This window comes from Paroedura picta, chromosome 6 (assembly GCF_049243985.1).
Source record: "Paroedura picta isolate Pp20150507F chromosome 6, Ppicta_v3.0, whole genome shotgun sequence".
Taxonomy (NCBI): Eukaryota; Metazoa; Chordata; class Lepidosauria; order Squamata; family Gekkonidae; genus Paroedura; species Paroedura picta.
Genome location: NC_135374.1, coordinates 60,509,991 through 60,530,745, shown reverse-complemented (window position 1 = coordinate 60,530,745; position 20,755 = coordinate 60,509,991). Strand labels below are relative to the sequence as shown.

General features: G+C 44.0%; 1 protein-coding gene across 5 annotated transcripts in view; it reads right to left on the bottom strand.

Annotated features, from left to right (window-relative positions):
• DYRK1A (dual specificity tyrosine phosphorylation regulated kinase 1A) overlaps positions 1–20,755 on the bottom strand; it is a 190,237-nt gene that overhangs the window by 8,031 nt on the left and 161,451 nt on the right. For 4 of the 5 annotated variants that reach the window (XM_077342680.1, XM_077342681.1, XM_077342682.1 and 1 more), the window contains exons 4-11: positions 15,869–15,961; positions 15,297–15,485; positions 14,974–15,121; positions 7,857–8,143; positions 5,490–5,636; positions 4,873–5,013; positions 4,292–4,601; positions 3,918–4,042 (exon numbers count right to left, since the gene is read on the bottom strand). In XM_077342680.1, coding sequence (XP_077198795.1) covers positions 3,918–4,042; positions 4,292–4,601; positions 4,873–5,013; positions 5,490–5,636; positions 7,857–8,143; positions 14,974–15,121; positions 15,297–15,485; positions 15,869–15,961 — 1,440 coding nt within the window. The remainder of the gene's footprint in view (positions 1–3,917; positions 4,043–4,291; positions 4,602–4,872; positions 5,014–5,489; positions 5,637–7,856; positions 8,144–14,973; positions 15,122–15,296; positions 15,486–15,868; positions 15,962–20,755) is intronic. The other variant, XM_077342684.1, reaches the window with a different exon arrangement.

Sequence of the window (20,755 nt, the reverse complement as noted above, 5' to 3'; positions counted from 1 at the left end):
AACCATGGGTTCAAATGGAGTCCATGAGAGACCTGAGCACTACATTAAGGTTCCATGAAAGGAGACGAGCCTGAGGTGGACTGATCAAGGAAGTGTCCGTTAGAAACCTCTTAATATGGGGGATCCTCCCTTTCTTAGTTTCTGTTATGGCAGAAATAGATGCTAGTTGCCTTCTCAATGTTTATTTATTTCTTTATTTATAGTTCGACTTGACAGCTGCCATTCTTCACTGAAACAGGGGATAAAAAAATCATGTTTTGCCACCGCCATCCAATATGTCCTTATAAGCGTGCAATAAGATGTTCTTGAACCTTCATTGCGAGTCTTCCTCCACACTTGCTCTAGTTGAGAAGGAGAGTGGGAGATACTATTTGCCCCCAATTTATGTGATACACTACTAGAGGGAGAGTGATATCCAGATCTACTAGGAGAATTAGAACTTGCAAATGTCATCTCTGAACCTCTGTCCATTATTTTTGACACTTCTTGGAGAACAGGTGAGGTGCCAGACGATTGGAGGCGGGCAAATGTTGTCCCCATCTTCAAGAAAGGGAAAAAGGAGGATCCGAGTAATTATCGACCTGTCAGCTTGACATCTGTAGCTGGCAAAATTTTGGAACAAATAATCAAACGCTCAGTCCTTGAGCAGCTGGAACTGAGAGCTGTGATTTCTAAGACTCAGCATGGGTTTCCAGTAGGCATGCTTTACATTTTTCTGCCCCAGATGCAGAACTTTACACTTATCTTTATTAAATTGCATCTTGTTCTCCTTTGTCCATTTTTCCATTGTGTTCAGATCTCGTTGAACTCTGTCTCTATCTTCTGGAGTATTTGCCAGTCCTCCTAATTTGGTGTCATCTGCAAACATGATGACTAGTCCCTCTACCCCCTTATCTAGACCATTAATAAATATGTTAAAAAGTACCGGACTGAGCACCGAGCCCTGAGGTACCCTGCTACTCACCTCCCTCCAGTCTAATAAAACACCATTGACAACAACTCTTTGAGTGCGGTTCTCTAACCAATTCCCTATCCACCTAACTATCTGAAAATCCAGATTGCAGTCCTTCAATTTATCCATCAGAACATCATGGTGAACCTTATCAAAAGCTTTACTAAAATCCAAGTAAACGACATCAACCGAATTTCCACGATCCAGCAAACCTGTTACTTGGTCAAAAACGGAAACCAGGTTGGTCTGACAGGACCTGTTGGAGACAAATCCATGCTGACTTCCTTGCATCACCAAATTGTCCTCCAGATGTTTGCAGATCGCTCCCTTTAATATCTGCTCCATTATCTTACCCACCACAGAGGTCAGACTCACTGGTCTATAGTTTCCCGGGTCATCCTTCCTCCCTTTTTTGAAGATCGGAATGACGTTTGCTCTCTTCCAGTCCTCCGGGACATCTCCAGTCCTTAAAGAGGTCCCAAAGATGATGGACAAGGCTTGTGCAAGTTCTCTGGAAAGTTCTTTGAGCACTCTCGGGTGCATTTCATCCGGCCCAGGGGATTTGAACTCATCCAGTGCAGCTAAATGCCTCTCGACAACCTCTCTGTCCATGTCAACCTGCCACCCAGACACTATCTCTTGGCTACTGCCATCTCTAGATATGCCTAAACCCTTTGACCTGTGGGAAAAAACAGATGTAAAATAGGCGCTGAGCCTTTCTGCTTTCTCCGCATCCTCCATTAGAGTTTGTCCATCCGCACCCAACAGTGGGCCTATTGCCTCCTTTATTTTACGTTTGCTCCTCACATAACTGAAAAATCCTTTCTTGTTACAGTGGGCTTCCCTGGCCAATCTTAGCTCACTCTCAGCTTTGGCCTTTCTGATGATTGATCTACAGTGCCTAGTAACCTATAGGTACTCTTCTTTAGAGCTCTGTCCTTCCCTCCATTTCCTGAATATTTCCCTTTTCTTTCTTAGTTCCTCTTGAAGTTCTCTGTTCATCCAAATAGGCTTCTTAGAGCTCCTGCAGTGTTTTCATCTTTCTTAGAGCTCCTGCAGTGTTTTCGTCTTTCTTGGGGGTTCATGGATCTTGCCCTTGGAGGTTCATGGATCTTGTTAGACTTAAGAATGCTCTAGGTGATTTTAGGATTCTTAACCCAGGCTCCATTGAGGCTGTCGTAGAAACTTGGAATGTGACATTCCTAAAACATTTAGATAAGGTTAACTGGTACCATCCTTGTGGTGGAACCTAGCCTCATTGTTTACCAGTGACTAGTAACCTGTAGGTACTCTTCTTTAGAGCTCTGCCTTCCCTCCATTTCCTGAACATATTCCTTTTCTTTCTTAGTTCCTCTTGAAGTTCTCTGTTCATACATATTATTGTATGATTCTATGATTCTTCAAGTCATAGATTCTTCAAGTCAAGAATAACTTGAGAAATGGCTTCTCTAATTTCTTTCCGCATTTTCCCCTTTATCCAGGCTAGAACCTGAGCATTATCCCCCTGAAAGGTCCAGAGCAGGAGTTCCTATTGAATCAGACCTGTTGGGAGTCATGTGTGGAGACGGGGGGGGGGGGAGCTCAATAGTGGAGGCCATATCATCCTGCGCATGGGCTCAGAACAGCCCATCCATGCTGCCATTTTTTACCTTATTGCTTTTTGTTACTGGGAAACAGAACAAGTAAAAAAAAACACCAGGAGGCTTCTAGTTAGGGCCCCTTCTTAACATTTCAAAAGGTCAGCAGAGGGCTTATGGTGCAGCTAAGACTGAGACTCACTGTATTCAGTTGACCCAGTAAGTTTCTGGAAGCTATGTAGAGGGCCTCAATGCTCCATTGTGGCAGCCGCTGACACTCCTATTAAGAGAGCAACTGGGGAAGCTCCCAGCTCAAAAGCTGAAGACCCTGTGACTCGCGGGATCCCTAGGGAGCGACAGAGCTTGGGGGAAGAATCCCCACTTTTATGAATGGCTCCCTGTTATTTCTTCCGCCAATCAAACTCAGTGTGGGGGAAAGATGATGTCCTTCCCACTTCCTGTTCAATTTCCCTATAGAGGAAACAGATAAACTGACAAAAACTAAAAAGAAGAGTAGGAATCCCAGCATTCTGAGTGCAGCTAATCATGTCTACCTGCTTGAGGCAAGGCTAAAGATTGGGATCTGAGAGAGAAGCTCCTCCCCTCCAGAAATCTCACAAAGATCAGTGACTCTGAATATCTACTGGGAGGATCTTCTCCCTGAAGTTGCAACTGCCCCACACTGTACAACTGGAGAACAGCTTGCAAATGTCACAAACTGCAACATTGTGCCATTCATGCAAACACAGTAAGCACAAAGAATAATCATCTGTTTGTACTATTTTGGTACCATACCTGGTATACTTCCTAAAGTGGGCCATATCAACTGAGATTATGATGACAATGAAATTGGATAAAAATTTCCTATTCTTATTTGTTTTTCAAGCAATGAAAAATATTATAGGGATGTTAGAAGAGGTAATGTACCTTAAATGAATATTAGATTAGAAATAGATCCCCTTAAGGCAGGGGTAGTCAAACTGCGGCCCTCCAGATGTCCATGAACTACAATTCCCAGAAGCCCCTGCCAGCATTCGCTGGCAGGGGCTTCTGGGAATTGTAGTCCATGGACATCTGGAGGGCCGCAGTTTGACTACCCCTGCCTTAAGGCCTGTGAAGAACCCACAAAAAAGCATGTCCAAACCCACAAAAAAAGAACAGAAAAGCATGTCCAACTTCCACAGTAACAAAGGAGCACTCTGCCTCCCCTGGTCGCATGCTAGTTTAGGAGGGAAAAGTTGACCTGACAGGAAAGGGGAAGCACTCCTATTACTTTAGAAAGCACTAAAAGAGCTTTCTAATATAACTTTTGCAACAGGACTGTGCAGTCCCATGTGGAACAGCAAAGAAGCCACAATAATGACAAAGACTTCTTTCAAGAGTCTTACCTGTGGACTGTGTGTTTCACAATCCATAGCTTGCACAGCAGCAGTGAAGTGTCCACCACTATGTCGATGCTGATGTGTAGGATCTGACCGTGCTCTTCCACTGTTGCTTGTCCCAGAAGAGCCACCTGTGGAGAAATACATGAATAATAAACTATAAAAAATTACTAGGAGAAGATTTCCTAAGAAGGACAAGGAAGACTAAATGAAGAGATTCCCTATTGAGAAGGAAAAGAAAATTGAGATGCTAATTGAAAGCTTGTTTCTTAAGGGCAGATTTGAGATTGTAGAGATAAATTCTTTTAAATAAATTAAATCAATAAGACATTCCTATCTCAGTGCATTTCTAAAATAAAAAGGGTACAATCAGAATATACCTGAGCTTGAAGATGTGCTAGAGGTGGTTCCTGAAGATTGTGACTGTTCCATAGCAGGACTCGTAGATACACTGTTACTTGTGTTTGTACCTTCATCTGCTGTTTTCTTAAAGAAACTATGTTGCAGGGCATAGTAAGGTTGAATTCGGGTTTTCGGATCATAATCAAGCATCCTTAAAATGAGGTCTTTGAACTTCAAGTAGTCAGCTACAGTATGACCCGATTCTCCAGCACGACGCCCCCCTGGTCCTCCTGTTTCAACTCCAAGTATATTATGAAGCTTACGAGTTCCAGGTGGTTTGTACTCCTGCTGGGAAATAAGAAGTCCCTTAAATGTAATGAAAATATCATCACAACTCAATATAGCAAGGAAAAAATGTAAAAATGATCACTTCTAAAAACACAGTTCATTAAGTTTTAAATATTCTCTAAATTTTGCTGAATAGAAGACTGTATTTAAAATGAATACAGCAATTACCAGAGATAGTATCTACATGTGATGCTGAAATCCTTTACTGAAAAGAATGGTCATTAAAAAGAATGTGAATTACAAACAAAGTGAGAATTGAAGATAAACTTACCCTTTTCCCATCTTTGGTCTTCTTTAAGTTCCAAGTGCCATCTGGCTGCTTCTCAAAGAACTTTCTTGCTTTTGGTGCTTGGTCAAGAATGTGTGAAGGTGCTACACCCAAAACCTCTACTATTTTATTCATCTGATCCACCTATATATATGAAAAAATGGGGATGAAACTTAAGTACTTGGCAACAAAATTAAGAGATGATTGCAAAATCTCGTTAGATTAGATTTTGCAATCAACGTAAGTGTCCTCTTCCTTGGATTGTAGCAAATTCTATATCATGGGATCCTTTCTCCCTCAACCATTTTCCCCTTAGTGTCCTCCAAGATAAGTTCTGCTCTACTAAAGTCATGAACTTCAAGCTGAATCATCAGTAATTTAGAAGGACTGAAACCAAATGGACAGAATAGCAGAAATCTCATCACCCCTACTAAACCAAGCTATGTGCATGGTAGTTAATATTGTTTCACCTGTTTGGAAGACAGAATCTCTTTCTCACAGGTGCAAAGCAAGGGCTAGTTTACATGAACATTTATTGCCAATTCTAGATGATGTTAACTGTTTCTACTTTAAACAGCAACATATTTAATAAGACCACTACTTTATCTGGTATTACATACCTCATTTGCGCCACTGAATAGGGGTTCTCCAGTATGCATTTCTACTAAGATGCACCCAAGGGACCACATATCAATTGCAAGATCATAAGGCATTCCCAATAGCACCTCTGGTGATCGATAAAAACGACTCTGGATATACTGATATATCTGCATTTTAGTAATAAAGATATTATATGACTTGAAGCACATTTCTGAGGCAGATGCTCAATGATTTACAGCAGAAAATTACAATCTGCAAGTATTTAAAAACACGATAAAATTAGCATTTAAAAATTATTATTATTGGATTTATTGCGTGCCGCTACCAGCCAAACCAGTCTCACGGCAGGCTACATAATAAAAAACCCCACATCAAAATACATAAAACCATTAATCCCCCTGTTAAAACATGATATCCCAGCAGCAAAATCCTATCTTCCTCCATCTCAAATCACCCTCTCTGCACCTCAAGGGACAATCTATGGACGCCAGCAGTCTGTTGTCAATGATGCTCTGGGCTAGAGGGGCTCATCTGCTCTCCCACACCCTGACCTCAACTAAAGACCCGGCGGAAGAGCTCCATCTTACAGGCCCTGCGGAACACAGAGAGCTCCTGCAGGGCCCTCAGCTCTTCCGGGAGATCATTCCACCAGATCGGGGCCAGGATGGAAAAAAACCCTGGTCCTGGTCGAGACCAGGCAAACTTCTTGGGGGCCAGGCAACACCAGCAAGTTAGTATCCACAGAGCATAAAGCTCTGCAGGGGGCATAAGGCGACAGGTGATCCCTCAGATATGTGGGTCCCAGACCATGACCAAGACCTTCAACCTGATCCCTGCCACATCCGGTAACCAATGCAGCTGCCTCAGCACAGGCTGGACATGAGCCCTCCAAGATGTTCCTGTGAGGACTCTAGCAGCTGCATTCTTTACCAGCTGCAATTTTCGGGTCAGAGACAAGGGTAGGCCAGTGCAGAGCGAGTCACAGAAGTAAATTCTGATGTTCTGAGGTGCTCTGAGGGTGCTAGTAGCCTCGCCTGGCAAAGCTGGTAAAATGTCTGGTGGGCTACCCTTGTGACCTGCGCCTCCATAGAAAGGGAGGTGTCGAGGATCACCCCCAAATTCCTGGCATGTGGTGCAGTGTTAAAGCTGTGTCCCAGGCTGGTCAGGTAAACACGCTTCGTGATCTACCCCCTTCCTCCCAAGCCATAGGACCTCAGTCTTGGACAGGTTGTGTTTCAGATGACTCTATTCAAGCCACCCAGTTATGGCTTCCAAACATCTGGCGAATGGTTCTGGGGGAGTCCGGGCAGCTGTCTATGAGGCGATAGAGCTGGGTGTCATCTGTGTATTGATGACAACCCAGCCCAAAGCTCTGCACCAACTGAGCTAGAGGGCACATAAAGATGTTAAAGAGTGTAGGAGAGAGCACTGCCTCTTGTGGGACTCCACAAGGGAGCTGAAAGGGGCAGGACAGCTCATTCCCCACTGCAACCCTCTGTGTCTTGTTCTGCAGGAAGGAGAGCAGCCACAGAAGGGCTGTCCCACGTATTCCTGTCCCGGCGAGGCGGTGGGCCAAGAGCTTGTAGTAAACCATGTCAAATGTGGCTGACAGATCTAACATCACAAGGATGGCCGAATCAACTCTATTAAGCTGGTGTTGAAGGTCATCCATCAGAGTAACCAACACTGTCTCCACCCTGCGGCCAGGATGGAAGCCCAACTGGTATGGGTCGAGTGCTGAGGTTTCCTCAAAGAATGCCAGGAGCTTGTTCACAGCAGCCCTTTCAACCATCTTGCCCCGAAACACAAGATGTAAGACTGGGTGGTAGCTGGCCAGGTCCTGCGTCCAGCAATGTTTTCTTTAGTAAGGGATGAACCACCACCTCAGCGCCTCAAGGAACTCCCCAGTAGACAGGGAGGGAGAAGCTGATAATATCCCTGAGTGGGCCTCCTATTTGCTGGCCGCCCCCTTTGAGCAGTCAAGAAAGGCAGGGATCTAGGGGACAAGTTGTCACCCTCACTGACCCCAGCAAACTTTATCCAAGTGCTATGTGAATGAAAATTAGAGGATACTTCATTTTACGAAAATTATTGTCATACCACTAGTATATTTTAAACCTGTTTGGTCTTAATATTACAGCACCAATTTAATTATAAATTATCTTTTCTTATCCCCACAGAATCCTGGATCCAAATGAATATACATTCCAGTTTTTAAGACAGTCTTTCAAAACAACCCACCCTTCTCCTATTGTAAAGGACTAGTTTAAATCTCTTTTCTAGACACATTTTAAATTTAAGAATTAACAAGAACAAATTTACAGAAACACACTGAAATTTATATCATTCTTAATTTTTTTCTATTAATGTTAATAATGAATACTCACCCTCTGTCCCAGTTGGCAAGAGCTTCCAAAATCAACTATCTTGATAGCGCTTCGTTTGGGATTACAAAGGAGAATATTCTCAGGTTTTAGGTCACAGTGAATGATGCTAAGTTCAGGAGTTGCAAGAAAAAGCAGTGCAGTGCACATCTGTTGTGCAAATTTTCGTGTCAGGTTCAGTGAAACCCCTCTGAAGTTTGTGTTCCGCAAAAGGTCATAAAGATTGTAGGAGAGCATTTCAAAAACTAAACAGAGATGGTTCCGGAACATAAAATGGCGCTTCAAATGCACTAAAAAAAGAAAGTATTTTAAAAATGAGAACAGTTAACAAATACTTAACATAGTTCACAGAATTTTATTAATATTCTGGTTTCCAAACAATTATTTACAATGAACATATGCATTAAAATAATTATTTGGTCTCCTGTAGTATATTTCAAGATACATGTATGTTATTCAATGATACTATTAACAGGGAACAGTATTAGTAGGATGGATCAAAGGATACACAGAATTTCCTACACATAATGGGGAGTGGGAGAGACAACACACCTTCTTCCCCTCCATTCACAAGGTGCGCACATTTGACATTTGACAACACCAGATATCCATGTAGAGGTATAACATTACAAATGGCATCTGTGTGGTATCTTAAACCGCTCTGCGGGAGCGGTATAAATAAAACAGTAAGGGCCCTGATGGAGGGCCCTGTCCGGGATGAGGAAGGGTAGCCGTTGGCCCATTCCCCTGGAATGGCAAGCGGAGGGCCCAATCGGCAGGTACAAAGCCGATTGGGCCCTCCGCTTGCCATTCTGGCCCCAAGGGGCCAATCAGCCCCTCGGCACCGAGCAAGCGCCTCCCAACCCGCCGCCCCAGACCGCTGCCTTCCCTGCACGCTGCCATTGCCGCCCTGACCGCCGCTGCAGCCAGCCGCCCGACATGGGCAGCCTGCTGGAGGCGGCAGCCAGTGGAGGCGGTGCCAGGGCGCTGCTCACAGCCACTCAGAGCTGCGCCCCCGGCCTGTGGCCAGCCCGCCCCCGGGAGCCTTCAGCCGCGGCCAAGGAACAGCCCTGCTGCATCTATGGCGCGCTGGGCCTATCCCTTCGCCGCTCCCTAAGGGCCAAAGCCGCCTGCAGCCAGCCAGCCCGCTGCAACCAGAATTCGCCCCAGCGTTACACCCAGCCTCGCCGTGGTAAGCTCCACCACTGCCTCCCCTCCCTTCTGCCCCCACCCAGCGCGCTGTTCCAACCGCCCCAAAGGCCCCCGCGACCTGCCAGCCCCCGTGCTCCGCCCCGTCTCAACTCAACACACGCACAAAGCCACCTCGCTCTTCCCCCGCCTGCCCCTTCCTCTTTCCCCCTTGATCCCCCCTCTCCGCTGCAGCTTCAACATACACACACGCACACACACGTCTTCCCTCGCCTCCTCCCCTCTCCCCCTCTCCGCTGCAGCTTCTGCACACACATGCACACACACACACCACGCTCTTCCCTCTCCCCCTAAATCCCCCTGCTCTCCGCTGAAGCTTCAACATACACACACGCACACACACCACACTCTTCCCTCGCCCCCTCCCCTGCGATCCCCCGCTCTCCGCTGCAGCTTCTACACACATGCACACACACACACCCATCTCTCCCCGCACCAGACCCTTCACGCACACCCCTCCCATCCCATTCCACCTAGCTCCATGCCTGCCTGCATGCCTTCCTTCCTTCAGACTTCTTCACTTCCTCTTTCTACACCTCCTTCCTGTCTCTCCCTCTCACTTCCTTCCTGCCTTACTTCCTCCCTCACTTCCTTTCCCCCTCCCTTATATTCATCCCATCAAGCACCCCTTCCCCTCCTTTCTCCCTCCCATTCCTCCTGTCCTCTTCTACCTTCCTTCCCTAAATTCTTCCTCCCCATCCCTAGCGCCCACTTTATTTCGGTTACAGCGGGCTTAATTTCTAGTCCTTTTATTATTATTATTAAATTCTTATTATATGACAAAACTGAATAATTCTAAAATTGTGTATCTGCATTTCTATTCATATTTATATTTATATCAAAATTCCATAATATAGGGAGTATATTCTCCTCAAATGTAGGGAACCCAGTTTTGCATAAAAAGATGATTATTATTATTTCCACAAATAAACTGCTGTCTTATGGGGCTGCACAAGTCTTACATGACTGCAGCTTGGAAGGATGCCAAAGAAAAATGGTGAGTGGTACTGGAAGGAATGAAAGAAAGAGGATATTGAGGGGGGATTATTAAAAGACAGGGAGTAATGTATACGGTGGAATTCCCTCCCCCTTCACAGACACCTAAACAAATTTCAATATATTCTGTTGAAGTGGAAAATTAATTATTGTAAATTAATACAACTAATATAGCAATTTTAAAAATATTTAGCGCTGCAATCCCTAGGGCAGTTCTGCTTCTGATTTGGATCTAGAATATTCTAGGCACTTAAAGACAACTCCTGGAAAGCCCAATACTGCTTTGAAACTGTCCAATGCATTCTGAATGGTTCTGCATTTGCCTTCAAGCAACATGTCTTATTGCATGGCAAACCAACGGCAATTCCTTCTAATGTTCAGGAAAGACTCAGAAGTAGATAAACAAGTTTGAAGATTCCATTTATGTTTTTCAGTAAATGAAGAAAAAAGAAAAACTTTAAAACATCCCATCTTTGTTCAAAACAATAAAAGCCTAGCTGCTATTTACTCTGGGCCCCAAATATACAAATGCTTTCATGTGATCCACATGCTACAAAAGCATCTATCTAGTAGAAGGAGATGTCAGAAAATGTCTTTTTTGCCCCATCTTGTACATTTGGCAGTTTTTAGTAATCATCCACTTTGCTGCCACAAGTATATGCTAAATTAAATTTTTGTGTGACATACTAATCATACATTTGATTTGGCAGGAATATTAAAAGTACTGTCCTTTTGTAGTTCAATTTCCCATAGGGACAGTGAATGAGCTCACATCTTTCCCAGATATTTGTCCACTCCTTTTCTAATAACTCTAGTTGCAAACCATGCAGTCTAGCTTTGCCTGTGAGCTCATTAATGTCCTATATGTAAAAGATATTTGCAGTTTGCACTAGGCATTCACATGCTGCTGAAGGAATTAATTATCTTGGGTCCCCAACTGCTTGAAAAAAATGGCAACTGGAGATATGAATTCTTTGCATTCTTTTGATTATTTAATGTTGTATAGAATAACCAATACATATACATTTATTTACACCCACAGTGAAGCAACTGTTGGACCATTTCTGTACTGGAGGCGTTGCGCCAGGCTGCAGGTTAGAGTTTGAGCTGGGGCAGGTTGCCCTGCCTCTTCCTGCTCCCACACAAGGAAGCATTTGGCCCAGTGATCCTCATCCACCCCAGATTTGTGCTCCTGCATGGAAGCTGAGGCAGCAAAGTTCCCAGTGCGGAATCGGTCTCATAATTGCTTAAGATCCCTAACTGCAAACAGAAATTAAATTTATAAGTAGAAAATGAAAACTATCAGAGAGGTACCTGTCATCTTTTTATCCCATAATAATGTTATCAGTAATAAAAGGACTATTTATCATATCTTCACTTTTAAAAGGAAGACATATACATATATCTTTTCAGGGCAATACATATATGGAAATGTCACACAGTCGCAAAGTAAAGCAGTTCTTCATTAAATGCCATAAGCATGACATATTTGTGGTTCAAACAAAGAGATGCTATAGAGACAGGATAACCTGTCTTTCCCTTTGGAGAATGTAAAGTTATAATAGCTTTTGTACACGTAGTATGAAGCATTATAAATTTTGTTCCTCAAAGGCCCATGAAAAAATATGGAGAAAAATGGAATTGATCTTGAGATTTCTGAGCTTTTGTCATTCAAAATAATATAAATTGCACTTTTGATTACTTTCACAGTAGTCTTACAGACAGCCTTTAAAATCATACATTATTTTTATAATTATAAATTTTCTTTTCAGAGAACAGTGAAGGTAAATGGTCTCAAACTTTGCATAGTTCTTAATAATTGGGATTAAAGATGGGCTCCAGGAAGTTCAGTAAAGTTCTTGGAGTTCATTTAAAAAATGGACTAGTATTAGAAGTAGGTAAACAAAAGTAGGTAAGAAGCATCTTGCAGGCCAATTGCAAATCTGGACATGCCAAGTAAATTCCAGTGCCCCTGTGGCTCTGGTCAGATAGAAACATTGGAACATATCCTTTTGTATTGTCAGTTTTATGATGACATACGTTCCATATTTATCACACCATGGTTACATAGAGTCCCAGGGTGCTCAGGACAATTTTATATCTCCCTGCTGCTCACAGACACAAATTGTTCCATCACATATAGTGTCGCCAGGTTTTGTGCTGCAGCCATGAAAAGGCGGTGGAAGTTGACTAAAACTTAACAGACCCTGAGAGCATTTAGAACAATTTCCTATATTTCCATTTAATTCTAATTTATATTTTAGCAGACTCATAGTCTAAGTGTTTAACATAATGCTATTTTAGGAGTAAAACTGTGTTTTAGCCATATTATTTATGTAACTGTGAAATTGTTTTGATTTTGCTGGTCTATGACTGTAATAAAGAATACTACTACTACCAGTGAAACTTCAGCCACGTGAGGTTATTGCAGACTGACATCTTACACAGATAATTCTTGAAGTAGCTACTTTGTGGAAGGAGAACATCTCCTTACACTAATCATATTTACAGTAGGAGGAGGAGGAGGGTTGGCATTCATACCCCTCTTTTCACTGCCCAAAGGAGTCTCAAAGCAGCTTACAATTGCCTTCCATTCCTTCTCCCCACAACAGACACCCTGTGAGGTAGGTGGGGCTGAGAGAGCTCTGACATGGCTGCTCTGTGAGAACAACCCTAACAGGACTATGACCAGCCCAAGGTTCCCCAGCTGGCTGCATGTGGAGTAGTGGGGTATCAAAACCAACTCTCTAGATTAGAAGCCACCACTCTTTACCACCTACACCAAGCTGGTGCAGAATATAACAATCCATTTATAAAACATATTTCATAAGAAACTGATTGTAATGAACTCAGATTTTGCAAAATCTTCTGGAAGTCATAAATGCCTATCTCTGGGATTTATTTCCAGCAACCAGGTGTCCACAAATTTTGGATTGGTGGTCACTGACATTTCCTTTTCTCTGGTCCTGTGGCATGTGGAGGAGCATCTAGGAAATGAGATAGTTTGCCCATGGCACTGGGAATTTGCAAAAAGCACAAGCACTACCTTGGTGTTGCTACTGCCATCTATGAAAGCCTAATGGGAACATATATAATTTCAGTACTATATTAAGTAAGTATGCTGGTATACATTATATTACCATTAAGAATTGCTTCACAGAGTTGAGGTGGACAGTTATGTGTGACATATGTTGCTGAGAATCTCCTAAGTACATTAGATGGAGAAATGAAGCATCATATCATTTTGCTTGCAAATCTACTAGCAATTTTGTCCCTAATGGTTATGCCTACTAAGTAAATTCAGCTGCCAGCCATTTAGATCAGCAAAGCTGCAATGTACCTATTTCTGAATTTAGATAACACCAAGCTTTACTAGCCTCCCAAATTTTATGAGCAAAACTTGTTCAAAGGTGATACTAGTAGAGCACCACCTGGAAAATACAGGAGGATTAATATAAAATAAACAAACCCTGCACTGATATCTGCCACATGAATATGGCATTTATGTTGCAGATATACCAGCATCCTTTGAAGAGACATTGCAAAACAAGCTAAATTGTCACTGTCGTCTTTAAAGCAGAGAGGAACTAACTGAACAAAACAGAGAATAAAATAGCTATTCTATTTTAATAACATACTCAAAGTGCCAAGGCAAGATTGCTAACAAGGGAACATACCCTTAATGTAAACATAAACATTCTCTTCTCTTTAATGTAAATATAAACATAACGAACTACATCTTACTTGGAGATTTTATTAGAATGAGCAAACAGACTAATGGAATTAAGAGCATAAGAGTGCTATCCTGGCCAACCAGTTGCCCTGGAGGACCAATAAACTGGACATATATGCCAGACATGTTACTTCAGAAGTTTACTGCTTGTGAATATGGACAATTTGCCAAAAGCTGAAGATTACAGAGCAGTCAAGGTCTCCACTGATGGAGTAAGATCATTGTAACAGTTGGCATAAAATGTGGATATCATCCACAATTTACTTGCAATCAACTGAGTCGGTATTCTAGATAAAGCTTTGGGATAAGCCAGGCAAGCCCTTTCTCATTAGATCTCAGCTGCTAAGCAGGATCGGCCTTGACTAGTATTTGGATGAGAAACCTCCAAGGAATATCAGAGTACTGATGTGAAAGCAAACAATGGCAAAACATCTCTGAATGTCCCTTGATTTGAAACACCTACAGAGTTGACCTAAATCAGCTGTGACTTGATGGCACTTTCTACCACCTCCACAATCCTCCGAAGTACCTTATATACTCAAGTATAAGCTGACCTATAAGCCAAGGCACCTAATTTTACCACAAAAAACGGGGAAGCTTATTGACTTGAGTTTAAGCTGAGGGTGGGAAATGCAGCAGCTACTGGTAAATTTACATTAATTGAGGCATCAGTAGGTTAAATGTTTTTGAATATTTATTTCAAAGAAAAACAGTAAACTAGCTCTGTAAGTGCAAAAGAGGTATAAGCTATGGGGGGCTTTTTCAGTGTGAACAAATGAGCTGAAAAACTCAACTTATACTCAAGTATATACGGTATATCTTCCTTTAATCTGCCTTTAATTATGATAAAACAGAACAATTTCACAGATTTTCTTTCAACAGACTCATTCCAAATATAGAATGAAAAAAAAAACCTAGTCAAATATACACATCAACAAAATTACAGGAAATTATTGGGGAAATGACTTTAATAGTTTTTCCTGACTCAGATGTAAGTGCATATTAACAATGCTATAGTTTCTTCCTAATTGAAGAATGGAACCCCACTATGTTTAAAATGAAAATAATGCAATTCCATAACATTAAGATGAACAGGCACCACTTATTTACAGAAAAAGGCGATTTTTGCCCAGCAAATTCTCCATATTGAACATTGAGTCAAAAGAAAAATAATTTTAATACCTATATAATATTTCATTTCTGTGTCATGTTTGTTCATAAGCTCAAGAAGTCGCACTTCAATTTGGGCTTGATTTAAAAAAGCTTTCTTGTTCTTTATAATTTTAATAGCCACCCATTCTTGTTCCACACGATCATATGCCTTTACAACCTGTATAATAAAAAAGAATAATAATTAATACATTTTCTCACATATTAAGATCTAAATAACTCAAAAAATATATAAATAAAATAAAAGGGGGAAAAAACTGAGGTGCACTCTGAATAATGAACCAAATGTATTGCTCGATTGTGTTGATGATTTTTCACAAGCTGAAATTCATTACCTGTCCAAATGAACCTTTGCCTATTAGTGAGTCAATTTCATAACGATCCATCCACTTTTCCCCATTTTTCACAATATAGTCATAGTTATCATCGTCATATCCATCATTGTAAACCTTTCGCTCCTTTTTGTGACTAGAATCATCTCCTTGACCTTGTTGGTGTCGCCGCTTCTTTTTTGCATAGTAAACCTAAGAAGCATAATTACAGTGAAAAGCCATTTTGAAAATAATTACAATGTAGATTGATGCATTTACTTCCCCTTTTGCTTGTTTGTTTTTGTTCTACAGCATTTTTGTTTCACCAAATCAAAGATCAAGGGGGAAAACACAGTTTGCTATGGAAAAGCAATGGACATCAAATACAACTGAATTTACATAATGAAATTGAATTTATCTGCTGTAGGTTAGAGATATAATTCAAAGCAAACATGCAAGGTCAGATTCCAATTAATTTTTAGGGCATTAGAAAACTTTCCAGAAACCTATTTTTTTAATAAATAATTCTAGAAACCTATATTAATAAAGAACAATGTAAAATCATTTATGTGCTAATAAAAAACCGAAGACTTTACCTCATTAATATGTTTGTATGTTTTGATCAAATCCACAGACAGTTTCCTCAAAGGTGCAGTTGCAGGATCACGGAACGTTTGGGGCATTCGCCTCTGTCGGAAGAAAAGGGGGTAATATCAAGCATTATTTAAAACGAATTGTGGAGGGGCTACCACATTAAACTAACTAAATGGATCACACAATCTTCAAAATGTTATGTCCTTTTACAAGTATAAACAGACTTTTTCATACTTTCAGGTAACATGTTTTAAATGACACATTTTTACTGGTAACAAAGCTATTCAAAGGCTTGGATCCTATTAATGGAAGGAAACTTTACAACTCCTATACAAAAACTAGAACATTCTGATAGCACAGAAAAAATGTTTGAAATATTTTTTTTTCAGAACAACTTAAATGTTTCTTAAGGCAAGGCTTTTTACATTTGTTGGGAGATGGATCCCTATCCTGATTTGGACCACAGCAGATCCTGGTCCAGCCATTGCAGATACCAAGGAGAGGCAACGTGGGAAGGAAGCACGGAAGGTCCCATGCCCAGCAGCCCTGCTAACACTTGAGCAGAGAATGGCATTGTTAACATGACGGGCTCTGGGGGGGGGGCACGGACTAAAGGGGGTAACTGCACACTGACAGGTAAGAAGGGGCAGGAATCCAGCCTTCTCAGCTGGGGAGTTCATACATGCTTCCCCCACTCCCCCAGCAAGAGCCTGGGGTGCTGCCCCAACAATTCTGGCTCCTACACCCAGGGCTACTAGGGTGTGCAAATGAAGGAACCCTAACCACACCCGCCCTGTACCATGTCTTGTGTTGTGCCATGGGGCACACTTCCAAGTATGATATGGGGCATATGATAGGGGAAGCAGAGATGCTGGAAGTCCCATACTGGGTTGTTAATGCACTCCTTTTTCAGAATACCCCTTTTCCAGGAAGTCTAAGATACCTGGCATCTGCCTCACAGTGCTCTGTGGATCCACTGGTCACGTAGCCATGGAACCTAACAGGATTTCAGCATTACAGGATTAGGTCCTGTGCATTGAGCAACAAGAAAGCATTTCCTCATGGTATCAGTTATTGTTTGTGAGATGGCTACAGCATCCAACTGGCAAATTGAGCCCCCCCCCCCCAGGGATGGTACTGCAGAGCATGCTGGCATCCTACATGGGTGGCTGTGGCTGCCACAGAATCTGTGCTGTTTGCCACTGCAGCACATGTTTCAGTGCAAGTAGTGATTAAACAGGGAATTCTGGGAGCATGACTAGTGCAGTTCTTTGCCACTAGTCTCAGCCTCCAATTCCAGTCTGGTTCCTGGAGCTTCCTGCTTTGGACTGCTGTCTGGCGAGCAAATCAACCTCGCTGGAGAGTTCAACCTACCTTCCCAGGACCCCGGGAAGTAGATTGCATTGGCAAACCAGTTTATTGGACCTCTTTATAATTTGTTGGGGACCTCTTTATAATTGGACCTCTTTATAATTTGCCAACTCTGTTTGTGAGTGGATGAGACTAGCTCCAAATGCATCACTGCCCTCACTTTCTCTCCCCCCCCCCCACATCTGTGACTTCCCCTTTCATATGTTCAAGAGCTCTGACAGAAGACTGATTCCACATACCAGTCCCCTTTCCATATACCACCAACTGCCCACATGCACACTCTGCTGCTTGGTGTATACAGTTTGTATAGGGGTGGGTGACTGCTCTAGAAGGGTTCCCACATTATTTTTTTCTGCATCTGATAAGCCATGCAACTTGTCAGTGTATGGGTGGGTTAACTAGGGTGGATGCTTATCATGGATGCTTTAGGTTGAACCTGCATGGAGCTGGGTTGGACTAGATGACCTAGATGGCTCCTTCCAATTCTATGTTTCTACAATTCTATGCAAGAGAGTTGCTGCCATGAGTAACCTATAGATCGGCTGTGAAGAGGCATCCTTGCCAAAATTATGGATATCCAGGGTGGCCCATTGATTAGGCTGTCCTGTTGCTCCTTCTGCAGTCTGTGGGGGCAAAATCTGAACACTCCAAGGCTTTTTCTTGCCTCACCTCATAAAGTACAGAACTAGGAACCCTGGCCATACCATCTTAGTATCTTTCCACTGAGCCGCACTTGTCTATGCCTGGCCTCCTGTGGCTAGTGGTGATATCAGGGCTGTGATGGACAGCCTAATGCAATAGAACTGGCCATGACTCTTTTGTACTTATCTTCTTAGCTCAGTAATTAAGTTCTTGGGTCTGTGCCTAGCTCCTGTCTTATTTTATTCTTTTACTTTTTCACAGCAATGCTGTGTGTGCCTCAAAGCATGGATGGCTGTACGTGGGCAGCACTTTCAGTCAAGTCCTTGTCAGCAAAGTGGCGGGAGTTCCACACACACACACAGCTTCCAACATTTCTGGAAATTGTAAATCTGTAGAAGACACTAAGTTTTATTTCTTTCTTTTAAGAGCCGCATACATCAGCATTTCTCCCAAGCATACCAGGACTCAAGGTGGACAACAGCAATATAAACACAATATATAATAAATATTTTAATAAAGCAAACATCAAAACCAAATCTAAATATAGTAAGTCCGGTCAACAAGCCCTTGTTGTCCCAAATCTTCTCTATAAGAGCTGTTCAGCATTCTTGCTAGAAAGCCAAGTGAGGAGCAACTGTGTGATGGTGCTTGAGACATGGAACAGTCACAGAAAAAGCAGAACATGTCTTAGACCAGTGGTCCCCAACCTTTCTGAGGCTGGGGACCGGCAGGGCATTGGGCCACGCCCGCGGGGACCGCGCCCGTGCATCGGGCCGCACCCGCGGGCTGTGCCCGCGCCCGTGCATCGGCCCGCGCCCGCACGGACTGCGTCCGCGCGATGCGCAGCCCGGCCCTGATTCCCTCTCCCCACCCTCCCGCAGTAAGAAGCTTCCCGGGCCGCAAGCTTGTGGCCTGGGAAGTTTTTTACTGTGGGGGGGGGAGAGGGAGCCGCGGCCCAGCACCATGGCCTTCGCGGCCCGGCACCGGGCCGCAGCCCGCAGGTTGGAGACCACTGTCTTAGACATCAGAGGAACAGATAATACACCTTGGTGGGAAAAGAAAAGCTGCTGCATGGGAACCTGCAAGAGAGGCAGTTCATCAGTTATGTGAAGAGAACTAAAAATCTGGCAATCAGTGAAGGTACCTCAGACGTGACATAGTCCCATTGATAGCCACATATAACAGATGAGCTTATGCATTTTGCACCTATTGCACCTTCTGGATTTTCTTCATGGGCAATCCCATATCTGTAACCACTCTGCGGGAGCGGTATAAATAAAACGGTAAGCGCTAGGGGGTGGGCGCTGTCCGGGATGGGGGGGGCAACGATTGGTCCCTGGCCCAGGATTGGCCCCTGGCCCAGGCTTCCCGCCTCCCAATTGGGCCCTCCGCTTATCAATCCGGGGTCAATCACCAGCCATGCAGAGCGCGGCTGCCGATTGGCCCCTTGCCTCAGGACTGACCAATTGGGAGGTTCAAAGTGCTTCTCAACCTGACCACCCCCCAACATGGGCCACCTTCACACCATGGCCGCCATTTCCGTGCTGGCCGCCAAGAGGGAAGGTAGGCCCCGAGGCCCCAGCATCCAGTGGGAGCCAGGCAGGGAGACCTCAGCCCAGCCAAAGGGAGTCAGCCCCGTGGGGAGGTCCCTGGGCCTAGCAGAAGCCCTGAGGGAGCCGAAGAGCTGGGCGGGGATGGGGCCTTCTGCACAGTCCAGGGATGGCTTTGCAGCATCGCAGACGCGGTGTGGCTGTCCCTACGCCTGGCAGAAGCCCCGAGGTAGCCGGGGAGCCGGGTGGGGGCTTCTGCCTGGCCTGCCCCTCTCTGCCCCGCACTCATCCCCCACTCACCCCCCACTCACCCCCATGCTCTGCTGCTGTTTCCCGGCCCCACAACACCCAGCCACCCACCACTCTCGACCCCGTACTCTTCCCCCGCAGCCCCCCTGTGCTACTGGCCCCCCTCGCAGCTGGCCCCACACACCCGCCTAGCGGACTCTTCACCTCCTCCTTCCCCCCTGCCCCTTCCCCTTTCATTCCACCTACCTGCCTGCATGCCTGCCTGCCTTCCTTCCTCCATTTCTCTCTCTCCTTTCTGCCTCTTTCTTTCTTTCTTTCTTTCTTTCTTTCTTTCTTTCTTTCTTTCTTTCTTTCTTTCTTTCTTTCTTTCTTTCTTTCTTTCTTTCTTTCTTCTATCCATCCATCCACCCACACCTTAATCACCTTTCTCACTCCCATTCATCCATTTCTCTTCCGCCTTTCTTTCTTCCATTCTTTCTCCCATTGCTTACTCTTCTTTCTCCCCCCCTCTCTCTCACTTTCTCTCTTTCTCTACGCCTGCCTTCCCTGCCTTCCTCCCTCCCTCCCTCCCTCCCAGGGGGGCCTCCCGCAACCACCCACTGCCCGCTAGCACCCACTGTATTTTTTCTACAGCGGGCTTAATTTCTAGTAGAGCATTACAGTAAACCAGAGGCGGTGCTAGATTAGCATGGATAAACATAGCCCGATCAGACCTGGGCAAATAGGGAGTCAACAGGAGATTAGGATCCAACAAGAAAACAGAGTTTCTTACCGTTTACGGTAACTGTTGTTCATTGACGTCTTGTGTGCAGGCACACATTGGGACTGCGCACACGCAGGCCTGCCGCTCGGAACTTCCCTAGCTAAAAGTCTCCAAAGAGGGAGCTCCGCACCGCTACCACGCATGCGCCGGGTTTCCCGCGCACCGATTATGAGGACACGGGGCGGAGCGCCCACCCTCCTCAGTTCTCTGCTGCCGCTCTTCGGAACGAATCCGATAAACTCTAAGACTCAGCGGGGCAGGCGGGAGGGAATGTGTGCCTGCACACAAGACGTCAATGAACAACAGTTACCGTA